The 15,729-nt window shown below is 53.3% G+C and overlaps 1 protein-coding gene and 1 non-coding gene across 7 annotated transcripts in view; both read left to right on the forward strand.

Annotated features, from left to right (window-relative positions):
- Positions 1-15,729, forward strand: part of MPRIP (myosin phosphatase Rho interacting protein) — a 148,070-nt gene that overhangs the window by 113,335 nt on the left and 19,006 nt on the right. For 4 of the 6 annotated variants that reach the window (XM_032270298.1, XM_032270299.1, XM_032270301.1 and 1 more), the window contains 4 exons: positions 2,141-2,711; positions 4,930-5,046; positions 7,755-11,561; positions 15,272-15,419. In XM_032270298.1, coding sequence (XP_032126189.1) covers positions 2,141-2,711; positions 4,930-5,046; positions 7,755-11,561; positions 15,272-15,419 — 4,643 coding nt within the window. The remainder of the gene's footprint in view (positions 1-2,140; positions 2,712-4,929; positions 5,047-7,754; positions 11,562-15,271; positions 15,420-15,729) is intronic. The other 2 variants (XM_032270303.1, XM_032270302.1) reach the window with 1 other exon arrangement.
- LOC116544170 lies at positions 13,667-13,769 on the forward strand. The gene has a single exon (XR_004265849.1). It is a non-coding gene; the product is annotated as a U6 spliceosomal RNA (small nuclear RNA).

Here is a 15,729-nt window from a genome sequence, read left to right on the forward strand (position 1 = left end):
TGGGCAGTGCATAGGGCTGGCTGGCCTCAGGTCCTCTCCTACCCCTCTTCCCAGCCAGGCCTGGGCTCAGTACTGTGGATCAGCAATCCTGGCTGGAAAAAGTCAGCTTTGGGATGTCCCAGAGCAGGTGTCAGGAATGCACCTGTGCACATGCATGTGCCTGCACATGGCTCAGGAGAGGCACCTCCACACTTGAGTGCCTGCTTCCCTGCGTGCAGGGGCTTTGGGCCCAATGGTATGACAGAGAAGACCAGGGGTTTTACTTTCATATGAATGTTAACCTGGCAGTTGGCCTCCTGACTAGAATTACTTCATAATCTAGCATGTCTACGTAGTCTAGTAGAGTGCTTACCCTCCACCAGTTTGTTTTCAGGATTTATTCTTCCTCTTTGTAGGCTTTTATTATTTGAGGGAAAATGTGAGGTGTTTTTTTTTTAGTGGTGCCAGGTAAAATCCCAAGGAGGCATGAAAACAGAAATCAGTCTCAGAAGCTGCTGTCCTCATCCTGCTCTCATCAGTGTCTCGAAGTCTGGGGTGGGGAAGTTGCAGGATGCTTCCCGCCTTTGGGGCTGGAGAAGCCTTATGGGGAGGTTTCTCCCGGGGAGCATGGCTAGTTCTGGTGTGGCTGTGGCTGCTGTCAGGGCCCAGCTGGGGGCAATCTAGTGAGGTGGTGACAGCAGCCATTTTCCTTTTTCCTGGGGTCTCTCTTTAAAGGCTTCTTCCCTTTGGCCCTGATTGAAACACATGTGCTCCCTGGAACTCCTCCTTGGGCCCTCACTGTCTCCACGTGGGCTTGCAACTGCTTTCTGAGGGCCTAAGCAAGACTAGGGGCCACTCAACAGCCTCGGGCCAGCTGGTAGTCTCTGAGGCCTACCCCCAGAGTCCATAAACCTCTGCCTCAAACGCTCTCAGCCTCTTTGCCAAATTGCCATGGGTAATGTCCCTGTCCCTCCCCTGCTCCAGACTAGGCCTCCCTAGGAATCTCTGCTTCTGGCAGATGGAGAATAGGCATGGATTCCTCAGGCAGACCTGGCTTAACTCTGCTGACTGCAGAGTAGGTAGAGGCACCAATAAGCATGACCTGCACAGCTCGTGTCTCTTTCCTGACTGCCACTTGCCTCCTCAAGGTGGCTGGCCACCCATTGTCCGTCTACCCTTCTGCCTTCCCCTCCCAACCCCTGGCTACTGCATGGTGTGAGCTCATGGCCACCTGGGCCTGCTGTCTCCTATACCCATAGGAGGTCCCAGCCTTTCATACTCATCCATCTGTCATACCAGCAACTGGATTGGGCTTTTAAAATATAGATCTGGGCTGGGAGCAGTGGTTCATGCCTGTAATCCCAGCACTTTGGGAGGCCAAGGCAGGCGGATCACCTGAATTCGGGAGTTCAAGACCAGCCTGATCAACATGAGAAACCCCATCTCTACTAAAATTACATTATCCAGGCATGGTGGTAGATGCCTGTAATCCCAGCTACTCGGGAGGCTGAGGCAGGAGAATCGCTTCAACCCGTGAGGCTGAGGTTGTGGTGAGCGAGATCATGCCATCACACTCCAGCCTGGGCAACAAGAGCGAAACTGTCTCAAAAAAAAAAAAAAAAAAAAAAAATTAAGCCCTTCTAGAGAAGGTTTGGTTTTTCCTCATTCTTTCAACACAGTCCAGTCCAGGGGTGCATAGAGGCCAGGCCTTGGACCAGGCAGGTACGGTGGCTGTGCCCAGGTACAGCCTGATGCATTTCTTGGCCCTGAACAAGGGAGGGCTGGCCATCCTGCCTGTGAGGCTGTGGGAGTCCTGGGACTCCACTGGCTCCATACCCTGGCAGCGGGGCCACCACAGTGATCCCCTCACAGCATCTCTTCAGTCAAGGGACCCTCCTAGTGTCATCATTTGGGAAACCTCAGCCCCCCGAGGCTCTTTTTCTTTCCCTTCCCTGCCCTCTCCTCCCCTCCTCTCCCCCTTGGGACGTGGGGTAAAGGCAGAGTATTCCTGTCCTCCCTGCACTTAGGAAGCTGGGATTGGGATAGAAAAAGGATGTGGTGTCTGCAGGAGCTGGGTCATGGCTCAGCGTTGCCAGCTTCTACCTGGCAGGCCATACCAGAGCTGCCCCTGACAGGCTGTGTCCATCCTCCTGCACCACAGCTCATTGCCAGAGGAAAAAAACAAGAGCAGCTCCTCTTTTGAGACATGCCCAAGGCCGAGTGAGAAGCAAGAGGCAGAGCCGGGGGAGCCTGACCCTGAGCAGAAGAGGAGCCGTGCACGGGAGCGGAGACGAGAGGGCCGCTCCAAGACCTTTGACTGGGCTGAGTTCCGCCCCATCCAGCAGGCCCTGGCTCAGGAGCGGGTGGGTGGCATGGGGCCTCCTGACACGCATGAGCCCCTGCGCCCTGAGGCAGAGCCTGGGGAGCTGGAGCGGGAGCGTGCACGGAGGCGGGAGGAGCGCCGCAAGCGCTTTGGGATGCTCGACACCACAGACGGGCCGGGCACTGAGGATACAGCCCTGCGCATGGAGGTGGACCGGAGCCCGGGACTGCCTGTGAGCGACCTCAAAACACATAACGTCCACGTGGAGATAGAGCAGCGGTGGCATCAGGTGGAGACCACGCCTCTCCGGGAAGAGAAGCAGGTGCCCATCACCCCCGTGCACTTGTCTTCTGAAGATGGGAGTGACCGGCTCTCCACACACGAGCTGACCTCTCTGCTGGAGAAGGAGGTAATAGCCTGGGGCTGGCGCCTCCCCCTGCCTCAGCAGCCTTTCCAGAATATCAGCTGTGCCCACCTGTGGCTTGAAGGGTTTATCTACATAGCCCTACCCCTCGAGAGATTTGCAGACCTAGGGGAGACAAACACACAGATCAGTTCTCATAGTTGAGGCAGACCTGAGAGCTGTGGGAGTTTACTAGTGCATACAGGGCAGGGAGGGGGCCTTCCAGGCACAGAGTAATTTATCCTGCGGTCTGGGCCACTGCCTTTGAGAGGCAGGCCACTTTACAGGGCCCAGATGGTTTCCTCACTCTGCCTCCAATGGCAGGAGGGGAGTGAGCAGGGCCAGGTATGCTTTTGCAGTAGGCAGCCCTGGCCTGGATAGATCAAAGCTGGAGGCAGAGACCAGCCCAAGTGGCTTGGGGCAGCTGATCAGAGCTGAAGCCAGGGTCATGCAGCAGGAGACAGCAGCTGGGTCCCAGGTCATGAAGATGTGAAACAGAAGGCAGTGGTGAGGTAAGGTAGGCCATGAATGAAGGCTGCCCTGTGACTGTCACTCTTCCATGAGGCCCTTAGTACACCTGGGTACAGAGATGAACAAGCCAGCCTCCGATGCATAACATAAGATAAATCTTTCATGGAAATACATCCAGAAATCCAGTCTGTAGAACTTCAGCAGTGGATTTACATGTCTGATCTGGGAGTCTTGTAACCAGGTAGACATAGCGTTATGGTTTTTGTAGAACTCCTGTTTCACTCTCCATTTGGGGACAGTTTTCAACACTTTCAAATGTGTTCTTTTACATAAGTAGCTTGTTAAAGATTTGCCGCTTAGGTCTGCCTCACGCTTCACATCTTTTTTTGTATTTTATTACGTGTGTGAGGCTGAGTTAACACCAGCACTAACACTTGTACTTTTTCATTTTCCTCATCCATTAACAAATAATAAAGGCAAGATGAAATAAAATAACAGTTGAAACTCACATTACTTCAAGCTACCAAAATGGGCCAGCTAACAGGAGACACACTGACTCAACAATGTGGGGGGGTCAGTCTTCACTGTTTAAAAGTCAGGGGCCCGCTGGGCGCAGTGGCTCACACCTGTAATCCTAGCACTTTGGGAGGCCGAGGCCGGCAGATCTTGTGGTCAAGGATCAAGGCCATCCTGGCCAATATGGTGAAACCGTCTCCACTAAAAATACAAAAATTAGATGGGCATGGTGGTAGGTGCTTATAATTCTAGCTACTCGGGAAGCTGAGTCAGGAGAGTCACTTGAACCCAGGAGGCAGAGGTTATAGTGAGCTAAGATTGCACCACTGCACTCAGCTGGCAACAGAGCAAGACTCCATCTCGAAAGGAAGTAAAATTTAAAAATTAAAGTCAGGGGTCTCCCCGCCTCTCACAGTACAGCCTGGCAGCACCCTGAGCAGCACTGACCTGACTGCCCTCTACACACACAGCTCCACTCAGCATGAGCCATGGAAGCAGGATGGGTAACCCTGCACATGACCAGACATCAGGAGGCACCTGGGAAGTGTGTGGGAAAGAGGTGGATGGATGAATGAGTAGCTGAAGCTGTTGAAAGCAAGAAGAATGTAAAACAGCTTACTCATTGGTGTCCACATCTTGTTTAAGGGAACTATGGGAACCCTTTTTGCAAACAGAACTTAATGTGGAATCCATCATGTAAAACTGGTCAAATGGAATGGTTTCAGTTGAGACCATGGTGAGCCCTGAAGTGAGGCCTGCTTGGGGCCATCACTCACAGTGGACCCTGTAGAGCCTAGCCTGGCCTGTGTGACCAGCTGAGGACACCTGAAGGACCCCACGGGGTGGTCTTCCTCCAGATGCAAAGCCCTTGTTTCCCAGTGGACACAGCCTATATGGGCCTTGGCATCTATATAGGGCATGTACTTTGGAACCTTAAGCAGGTGTGGGAATTATGTGGGTACCCAGGGCTTCCTGGAGTAGGAAGGACAAGGTAGTTCCTTGGTCCCCAGACGGTACCGAGTCTGCCATTTTTGCTGATGGCTTGCATTGGAACCTTCACTTCCAAATGCTGCAGGTAAAGGCTGTATCAGCACATCTGCCGAAATGTGGAGACTCCAAAACTCTTGGGCCACAAGGAAGATCAGTGGAAGAGTCTGCGCTGTGCAGCTGCTTTGTTTATCATTGTCATTTTGCACAAAAGAATGTTTTTTGTTTTTTGTGTTTTTTTGGCCAACAGCTGGAGCAGAGCCAGAAGGAGGCCTCAGACCTTCTGGAGCAGAACCGGCTCCTGCAGGACCAGCTGAGGGTGGCCCTGGGCCGGGAGCAGAGCGCCCGTGAGGGCTACGTGCTGCAGGTAGGGTGGAGGGGCTGCTGTGGCCCATGGTGCGCTCAGGAGCTTCAGTGTGAAGAGTTCATGCTTAGGCAGGCTAGAAGTGTGCAAAACTTGGCGAGCAGGGTTCGCCTCCCGGGAGCTCACAGCCCTGGGCTCTTCTGCCATAGGATCAGGGCACTCAGTGTGCTGGGGAGCTCTGTTTTTCCCTCCTGGTACGACATTTTGGGAATCTCCCTCAAACCTCTATATCTAAGCACTTTTTTTTTTTGGTAATAAAATCATTTTGGTGACCTTTCCCTTTGGCTGTGAAAGTGGCCAGTATGCATTTATTATAAATGCCATATATATGCATGTGATTTCTCCTTGTTTTCACTGTAGTAATATTGGGCCTATTGTACAGATTGAAGACATTGAATCATACAGCAAGCCCAGTGCCTGCTTACAATAAGAGTAAGTCAGTGGCAGAGCTGGCACTGGACCCCATTCCCGTCTGTGTCTGTACCACACCTGCAGGCAGACCTGGGGCTGTTACCACTACTAGCCCAAGCCCTGGATACCTCCACCGAGATCTTATACCACCGAGCCCTGATGTAGGAGTGTCACAAGACTGGAGTTAGCCTGGCCCAAGGGCAGGCCTGTGTGTGCTGACTTTCCTGCAGCATGCCAGGCCCTCTGCCAGCTCTGGAGCGTAAAACAGATATATTCCTGCCTGCATTGAGCAGTAGGGGAGATTGTGGTAGGGAGACTGATGCATGAATACTGCGGGAGAAGTGAAGTGGGTACCAGAACAGGGAGCCCAATTTCTCAGCAAAGGCTGAGGTTATAACATTACAATCAGGGTCCTGAGTTCAAGACTTGGCTCTGCTACTGACCCCCAAAGCAAGTGCACATGTCCCCTCCTCTAAATGGCAGCCTGCTGCTTGTATAGCCTTAGGCCAGTGATCCCTGGGGGCCCTTCCAGCTCTTAGACCCCGATTCTCTGTCATATAATGAGTATCTGTATTTCCAGACCACAGTGCGCTGACCTTGGTCTGAGTCATCGCAGGCAGCAGATGGACCAGGGGCACTCAGCTGGCCTCTGACCATAGTCTGCGTCTTTGCAGACTCTGCTCTTTTTTCTCCTGCGTGCTCCCTGGACCTTCTCTTTCTTTCTCCCCTCTGTGCCCTGGACTCTCCTCTCCAGCCTTTTGCGTCATAGTCATTGCCATGCCCAGTTCATACCTGGTAATGGTGGGCCTCCCCACCAAGGTCATTTCTGCATGCCCTCCAGATTTGGGGAGCATCTTTTAAATTCTTGATTGGGCCTCATCCTGCAAGATTAACTTCAAATCAGGTGGTAAAGATACAGGTTTAGCATCCCAAATTCGAAAATCTGAAATGCTCCAAAATCCAAAACAACGCCGACATTATGCTCAAAGGAAATGCTCACTGGAGCATTTCAGATTTTGGATTTTTGAATTTGGGATGCTCAACCAGTAAGTAGAATGCAAATATTTCCAAACAGTTCTTGTCCCAAGTATTTTGAATAAAAGATATTCAATTTGTACTAGCATTGGGCTTCGCACATTGCTAACCTAGGAACCTGCCTCTTGGTCTAACTTGGATGATTGCATGAGCCTACACTGAAGCCCCTGTCGGTCAGCACTGGGCAAAGCTGGTCTTGAATACCTTCCCACTAAATCTAATAACTTGTGACTTTTCACCACCCTTTAAGCTTTGGAAATGCTTTTACTCATGACTCAGAATGAGCAGGGGGTCTGTGGGGTTAAGGGTCAGGAGCCAGCTGCTGGGGTGGGTGCTGCATTGACTGCTGGGAGGAGCTTGCATGGTTTGGACATTGAGCGTGAAGTTTAACTTGAACTTAACTGAGTGTCACATCTGTGGCTTCCCCGGCCAGCAGACCGAGAGGGAGCTACAGGCAGGCCAGATTCGTAGGCTGGGCTCCGCTCACTCTTGTTCATGTTGTTTTTCCCTACATTAATGAGTTCTGTCTCTGCATGCCTTTCAGTGTGGGGAGTTTTGTTTCATTTGTGTTGTGTTTTGTTTCTGCATGCTTCACTTTTTCTTATTTTGAACTCCACAAAGGTTTGTTTGTTTTGTTGGTTATCGTATTTTACTCCATGGTTTCCGTTCCCCCCTCGTTTTGTCTTCTTACAGGTAGAGATTAGTTATTCTGTTACTCTAGAGGACTGGCTACACTTTCCACAGGAAAATGTTCGGATGTCACCTTGCTGACATCTCCCAAGCGTTACCTTCCTTCCTTCTCCTCCTGTCTTAGAAGGAAGTGGCATCATTTACCTACACCTTCCGTCCTGCGCTTGTTTAGTATTTGCTGTCAAGACCGTGTACTTTTTGTTGCAAAACAAGCAGCTGCAGGTGCGCTGCTCCTCTTGCCTGTCCCTGTTCCTGGCACTCTCTTGTCGTTGTCTTTGTTTTGCTTCTTAGTGTGTTCCATTATTCAGTTTTGTTTGGTTTATTTCTCCAAGGCTAAAGCTGTTTTTTGATGTTATTGTCCATGTTTTCTGTTTACCTGGAAGCAGCTACTTATTTAAAAAAAAAATAATGATAATTCGTTGGATTTTTTTAATGGGAAAAAAAAATAAAGTTGTGCAAAGGATAAAAGCCAAAGCCACCAAGGAGCTTTCTGTGGTTGTTCCTGGCCAGAGGTGTGACACTCAGAACTGGGAGGCCCGAGTGTTACTAACCAGTATTTAATCGGTTTTTTTAAGACTGAAGTGGCCGCCTCCCCATCGGGTGCCTGGCAGAGGCTCCATAGAGTCAACCAAGACCTTCAGAGTGAGCTTGAAGCCCAGTGCCAGCGCCAGGAGCTGATTACACACCAGATTCAGACCCTGAAGCGTAGCTATGGGGAGGCCAAGGACACAATCCGACACCACGAGGCTGAGATCCGCAGCCTCCAGGCACGGCTCAGTAATGCGGCCGCGGAGCTGGCCATCAAGGAGCAGGCGCTGGCCAAGCTCAAAGGCGACCTTAAGCGGGAGCAGGGCAGGGTCCGAGAGCAGCTGGAGGAGCGGCAACACAGCGAGGCAGCACTGAGCAGCCAGCTGAGGGCCAGTGAACAAAAGCTCAAAAGCGCCGAGGCCCTGCTGCTGGAGAAGACGCAGGAGCTACGGGGCCTGGAGACACAGCAGGCGCTGCAGCGGGACCGGCAAAAAGAGGTCCAGAGGCTGCAGGAGCGTATTGCCGACCTCAGCCAGCAGCTCGGCGCCAGTGAGCAGGCCCAGCGGCTGATGGAGGAGAAGCTGCAGAGAAACTACGAGCTGCTGCTGGAGAGCTGCGAGAAGGAGAAGCAGGCATTGCTGCAGAACCTGAAGGAGGTGGAAGACAAGGCCAGCGCCTACGAGGACCAGCTGCAGGGCCAGGCACAGCAGGTGGAGACCCTGCAGAAGGAGAAGCTGAGCGCCACTTTCGAGGGCAGTGAGCAGGTGCACCAGCTGGAGGAGCAGCTGGAGGCACGAGAGGCCAGTGTTCGCCGGCTCGCAGAGCATGTGCAGAGCCTCTGCGACGAGCGGGACCTCCTCAGGCAGCGGTTCCAGGAGCTGACAGAGCGTGTGGCCACATCCGACGGGGATGTGGCTGAGCTCCGGGAAAAGCTGAGGAGAAGAGAGGCCGACAACCAGAACCTGGAGCACTCCTACCAAAGGGTCGCCAGCCAGCTCCAGAGCATGCACACTCTGCTGAGAGAGAAGGAGGAAGAGCTGGAGCACATTAAGGAAGCACATGAGAAGGTTCTGGTGAAGAAGGAGCAGGACCTCAATGAGGCTTTGGTTAAAATGGTTGCCTTGGGGAGCAGCTTAGAGGAAACAGAAATTAAGCTCCAGGCAAAAGAAGAGATTTTAAGGAAATTTGCAAGTGAGACTCCAAAGGACATGGAAGAGCCACAGAACACCCCTGAAGAGACAGAAAGGGATGGCACTTTACTCCCAGGCCGTCCAGTCCCAGCCACCAGGGCCACTCTGGCCTTTCCACAGACAAGGCTCGAGGATGACGACGACGACCTAGGGGTTCCTCCGGGGGAGGAATACGACGACGGCAGCCCCAATAGGGAAGAGAGTGTAGTGCCTCCAAAGTCGGTGGAAGTGCTTGACAGGGAGGGGCATCAGCAGGGTACAACCAAACTCGACCAGGGGACACCTGGTGTTAAAAGGCAAAGAATCCGATTCTCCACAATACAGTGCCAAAGATACGTTCACCCCGAAGGATCCGAGAAGACCTGGACCAGCAGCACATCTTCTGACACCAGCCAGGACCGGTCACCTTCGGAAGAAAGCATGTCCTCAGAGCCTGCACCCAGTGCACTGCCCGCAGCTGGTGACCCTGACACATACCTCTCCATCATCCACTCCCTGGAGACCAAGCTCTACGTCACAGAGGAAAAGCTCAAAGACGTGACCGTGAGGCTGGAGAGCCAGCAGGGTCAGAGCCGTGAGGCACTGCTCGCACTGCACCACCAGTGGGCAGGCACTGAGGCCCAGCTGCGTGAGCAGCTTCGTGCCAGCCTGCTCCAGGTTGGTGCACTGGCCTCCCAGCTGGAGCAGGAGAGGCAGGAGAGGGCCAGGAGGGTTGAAGGGCATGTTGGAGAGCTCGGAGACTTCCAGGTCAAGAACAGTCAGGCCCTGATGTGCCTGGAAAATTGCCGAGAACAGCTGAGATCTCTGCCTAGGGCCAGCCAGGAGGATGAGCAGGATGCGTGCGCAGCCTCCCTGGCCAGTGTGGAGAGTGCGCTCGTCAGTGCCATCCAAGCCCTGCGGCGCTGGCCTGCCCCAGCTGATGGCGGGGCCCATGCACAGCTGGAGATGGGTGGCACCGAGGAGAATGGGAAGGCTGCATCCCTGCAGCAGCGCCCCCAGCCTGAGCTGACAGAGCAGGAGCAGGCAAGGCTTCTTTCTGACCAGATTACTCTGGAGGCCTCGCTGATCAGCCAGATAGCAGACTCCCTGAAGAACACAACATCAGATGTCTCCCGAATGCTCCACGAGATTTCTTGGTCAGGACAGCCACTGATGGAGTCTGCTGGGGCCCCTGTAGACACCTGGGCCAGAAAGGTGCTGGTGGACGGTGAGTTCTGGAGCCAGGTTGAGTCCCTAAGAAAGCATCTGGGGACGCTGGGAGAAGAGGCAATCGGTGCCTCAGGAGGCAGGCAGCAGAGCATCCCACAGGGTCTGGCCCCCATCCTGGCCAATGCCACATGGGTCAGGGCAGAGCTCAGCTTTGCCACACAGTCAGTGAGGGAGTCATTCCACCGCAGACTGCAGAGCATCCAGGAGACACTGAGGGGCACCCAGACAGCTCTGCGGCAGCACAAGTACCTGCTGAGGGAAATCCTGGGAGCCTACCAAACCCCAGACTTTGAGAGAGTGATGCAGCAGGTGTTGGAAGCCCTCAGGCTTCCAGCGGGCCATGAAGATGGTGTGCAGCTGTCCTGGGACCTGAGCCCCTTAGGAGAAGTCCTGGGCCAAGATTCAGAAGGCTCTCATGAGCCCTTTCATGCATCTGACCAGAGCCCTAGGGCCTTTGTTGCTATTCAGGAGGAGCTTGCCCAGCAGCTGAAGGAGAAGGCCAGCCTCTTAGAGGAGATAGCTGCTGCCTTAACGTCTCTGCCACCTGTGGAATCACTAAGAGATTGCCAGAAGCTTCTCCAGGTATCCCAGAGTCTCTCATATAACGCTTGCTTGGGAGGCCTCAGTCAGTATTCTTCATTGTTGGTTCAGGATGCCATTATTCAGGCCCAGGTGTGCTATACAGCCTGCAGAATCCGGCTAGAATATGAGAAGGAGCTCCAGCTCTACAAGGACTCCTGGCAGACCAGGGAGCCCCCCTGCCCAGAGCAGGCACAAGCAGCCCAGGCCCTGAGGGAGGAGTACGAGGAGCTTCTCCGCAAGCAGAAGAGCGAGTACCTGGATGTGATCGCCATCATTGAAAGGGAGAATGCAGAGCTCAAGGCCAAGGCCGCCCAGCTAGACCATCAGCAGCGGTGTCTGGAGGACACGGAGAACAAGCACAGCATGAGCATGTTCGCCCTGCGGGGTAGGTACGAGGAGGAGATCCGGTGTGTGGTGGAGCAGCTGACCAGGACCGAGAACACACTGCAGGCTGAGCGCAGCCGAGTCCTGAGCCAGCTGGACGCCTCGGTCAGAGACAGGCAGGATGTGGAGAGGCACCATGGTGAGCAGATGCAGACCCTGGAGGACAGGTTCCAGCTCAAGGTCCGGGAGCTACAGACGATCCATGAGGAGGAGCTGAGAACCCTGCAGGAGCACTACTCACAGAGCCTGAGGTGCCTGCAGGACACCCTCTGCCTCCACCAGGGGCCGCACCCCAAGGCCCTGCCGGCCCCTGCCCCCCACTGGCAGGCCACCCAGGGGGAGGCTGACTCCATGACGGGGCTGAGGGAGCGCATCCAGGAGCTGGAGGCCCAGATGGACGTCATGCGGGAGGAGCTGGGATACAAGGATCTGGAGGGCGATGCGGCCACGCTGCGCGAGAAGTACCAGAGGGACTTGGAAAGCCTTAAGGTCTTAACACACCATTCAATTTGCAAAGCAAATCCTCCTTAATAATGGGGGTGTGGGTGTGGGGGCGTCTGGCTCAGCTACCCTGCAGGCACAATTGAGGGGATGTGCTGCCGCTCCTCTACTCACTGGGTATGGTGTGGTCGCAGCCTCTTTTGTTCGGCATCCCGCAGCATCCTCCACCAGGAAAACTAGTCGGAGGGCCAGCGGGATCCCTGGTGGGAGAGGAGCATGTAGTCTTCCCAGCATCTCTCTGCCTCCCTAATGCAGCCTCTCCGTGTTCCTGAGAGCAGCCCCCACTCCCCTTGCCAGCTTTGCCTCCTTCCTGCACCACCCCCAGAACCCCTCCTGGCCCAGTTCAGGCCCAAATCTGAGGCAGCTGCCTGAGGACAGCCTTGTGCTCACCGCAACATCCCAGAGAGCCAGGGCCCGGTTGGAGGGCAGTCTCCTGATCGCCCCAGGAGAGCAGAGTTGGATGGAGGGTCCCTCTCTGGAATTGGCATTTGATGTGTGCTGTGGTGAGAAGAGCTTTTCCACTGAGCACAGCCTCCAGCCACTCCTGTCCCCTTCCCCGGGAGGTTTACAAGTAGCTTTTTCCCAGAACTGTCTTACACCTCTGCTCCTGAGGTCCTGGAACACTAATGTGACCTGCCAGTCCTGTGGGGCGGGGGGGTTTGTAGCTGCAGGCCACACCCACCATGTGTGGCTGCCAAGTGTCATCCCTTAGACTCAAAAGTTTGCCATACCGTGCCTTTATGTTCCTCCCATTCCGGAAGCTGCCCCAGTAAATGACTAGGCCCCACCAAAGCTGTGTTCAGGTGGCGCCTCTCACGCTCAAGTGGCACAGCTGGGTGCACACATGGCCAGCACCATTGTGCAGCGAGCTTCTAACTCCCAGGCAGCTGCCACTGCTCCTGCCCACATATCCCCACAGCTGCTGTGGAGCAAATGCCTATGTTTCCCAGCCCCTTAATTCTCTAGCTCTGAATGGAAACAGCTCGCATGTCACCTCTGTGTGGCATACTTGGCCCCAGCCAGACACACAGGTTTGGTTGTCAGCGAGCACCTTCTCAGGAGAGCTACGAAGCTGTTTTTCACCATTATTTTAGTCAGTCAAAACCTTTTAAAAACCATTATGAGCTATGAGAACCTTTCAACAGCTGTCTTTAGAAAGTGTGTGTATGTGACAACACTGTGGTCAGTTCACCAAGAGCAGCACCCAGGTGCACCTTGGGGCCAGTTGTGCCTTGAAAAGTTAATTGCACAAACCTTTGCTTTGAACTCAAACATGCTAGAGCAGCAGAGCAGCCAGCAGCTTCCCAGACACTCGGCAAAGTCCACGGGGCAGGGCCTGGGCACAGCAATGCCCTGCTTCCTGTCTGCATCCACAAGAGCCCCTCCACAGTGAGGCTGCTTTAGCTTAGCCAGCCAGGTGCAGGTGAGGCCCCATTCAGGTGCCATTATACCACCAGCAAGAAACCAGAAAGGAGAGGAGTGCTTCATGTTGAGAACTGACCAGAGATTGTGCCGGGCCAGTGTCACCCAGGAGGGAGAAACAGGTGATATAGGTCAAGATGAGGCCCCCTAGGGGCTTGGGCACCATCCACTCCTGCTGTCTAGCTGTCCACTCCCTGCTGTCCTAACTGCCGTTGCATAGTGTCCCCTCCTATGCCTGGGAGCTTTCAGCCCAGGTGTGTGCTCTCACCCACCCCTGCAGACATGTGGAACTTGTAAACAACATCTTGAGATTTCATCACTTTATTCAGATTTCCACTTGGGTCAGGGGGACAGGGTCTTGGCCTAACAGCCACCCTTTAACATCCACAGGCCCCCACCACACCACCTGCAGAGTCATCGAGGAACCTCTTTTGGTCCCAGGAATGATTGGCTTAAAAATTAACACTTATTTGCAAGATATTTTAGCATATAGTTTTTCTCTCCAAAGAAGCAACTGGGTCTCTAAAGATGTCTCAGTGTTTCTGTTAGATTTTTGACTCTTATCTGCAAAATATTCCAAAGCACTGAGATCAAAATAAGACTTTTCCCAGCAAGTAGACTCAGAGAAAAAATAAAATAAGACTTAAAAGACCTATTAATACTAGTTATGCTTGCTTTGGCAGCACATATACTAAAATTGGAATGATACAGAGAAGATTAGCATGGCCCCTGCACAAGGATGACATGCAAATTTGTGAAGTATTCCATGTTTTTTTTAAATTTAAAAAAAAAACTATTAGTTAAATCTGTTAACTGAGAAGCCAACATACGAACCAAAGCGAATGGGAAGGAGAAAGAGGAGCCCAGCCTTGGGGCATGAGGGCCAGGAGATCCAGAGTTCCAAGCTCCTGCAGCCATCCTGAGGCGTAAAGGTGTCAGGAAGAGACAGGTGCTTCCAGGTGGAGCCACTGGGAGAGGGGATGGGATGCCCAGTTAATGGTGGCAGTAGCTGAGACATTTGCCCAGAGGAGCACATGGGTTGCAGTCAAGTACAAACTGACTACGACTTTGTAAATACTGCTTGAGACTCTCACAGAAGGTCGTCGCTAAAAGTGGGCCCAGAGAAAGATGCCCAGGCATGCCAATAGGATTTCTTGGTATCCTTTCTTGAATCCACGTGCAAGAAGATTAACCAAGTAGTGAGCCTGTGAGCCCAGAGTGGGAAAGCCCCCCTACACTTCAATTTGGAATGGAATGTGGCCACGTTGTTCCAGTTTTTAAAACTCAGTGAAAGGCCCAGTCCATTCTCTGAAGTAAATGATGTAAAGGGTTTAGACAGAAAGTGTATTCCTCTGTGCTCAAAATAGCTGCACACCCACCCTTCCTGGCAGCTGTGTGGCATTCTCACCTGCTTTGTTGGCAAGCACAGCTCTGATATCGGGCCTGGGCTTCCTGGTGTGGCCGCTCCCATCCTGGGGCATGCCTGTGTTGCCCTAGGGAGGTGCAGGCAAACTTGGAAAGCTGGTCTCCTGTCATGTTCTTGTTAGAGTTAGCAGAGGTGCTAAGTCATTGGTGCCCTTCTCCTTTAAGAAAAGAGTAAGAAAGAAGACACAGGCTAGAAGGAACAAGATCCTGTAGCCTGATCTTATTCTCTCAGTCAACACCTGAGCATGAAGCGACCAGCTGGAAGTTGTCAGCTGGCTAGTGGCGAGGCCCAAACCCCCAGCTCCTAGAAGTAGACTGTGTACCCCCAACCCACTGTGGGTTGAGAGGCCCCCAGCCCAGTGCCTGCCAGGCCACTCACTGTTTGTGGAATGGCCTTGGCTCCCTCTAGCAGACGAGTCCTTCATCCCCTTTTGACAGACCTTTCACTGTGTCCCTCTGCACACGTGCCTTCTCCTCCCTCCTTCCTGTGGGCCCAACTGGCAGCCCCGCAGGAAGATTGGGGATTAGCTGGTTTCCATTACATAGCAGCCTCTCCCCACCCAACATATCAACTTCTCCCAGGAAGAAATGGGGCACAGGACAATCACAGAAATAAGATGTAGCGTTGACTGGGAACAAACACCCGTTTCTGAATGCTGTGATGGCATCGCTGACAATCCCCAGACAGCCCCAGGGATCCTGCTCAGGGCACCCAACATGGAGCACGCTCAGTGAGTGCCCAGTCACAGCTGGGCCTGGATGGGGTGGGATTTCTGGCTCATTTATTTTAAAAGGCCCCCAACTTAGAGGTAAAAAAAAGAATTCGATAAAGTCCCTCTTACATTTTGCAGGCCACATGTGAGCGAGGGTTTGCAGCAATGGAAGAAACGCACCAGAAGAAAATTGAAGATCTACAGAGGCAGCACCAGCGGGAGCTAGAGAAACTTCGGGAGGAGAAGGACCGCCTCCTGGCAGAGGAGACAGCTGCCACCATCTCAGGTCAGGGGTGGGTTAACCCCGAGGGCAGTGTGGATGGCGAGCTTTTCTTGAGCTAGACACACAACTCCGAGGAATGGCAGCCTTTGAATTGCCTTTTGGCTGAGATGTAAGCTTCGTTATTGAAATTTTAGGAGCCTTCACGCTTGTAATCCCAGCACTTTGGGAGGCCGAGGCGGGTGGATCACGAGGTCAAGAGATCGAGACCATCCTGGTCCACATGGTGAAACCCCGTCTCTACTAAAAATACAAAAAATTAGCTGGGCATGGTGGCGCGTGCCTGTAATCCCAGCTACTCAGGAGGCTGAGGCAG

This window comes from Sapajus apella, unplaced genomic scaffold, assembly GCF_009761245.1.
Source record: "Sapajus apella isolate SASKATOON/1434 unplaced genomic scaffold, GSC_monkey_1.0 scaffold208, whole genome shotgun sequence".
NCBI lineage: Eukaryota > Metazoa > Chordata > Mammalia > Primates > Cebidae > Sapajus > Sapajus apella.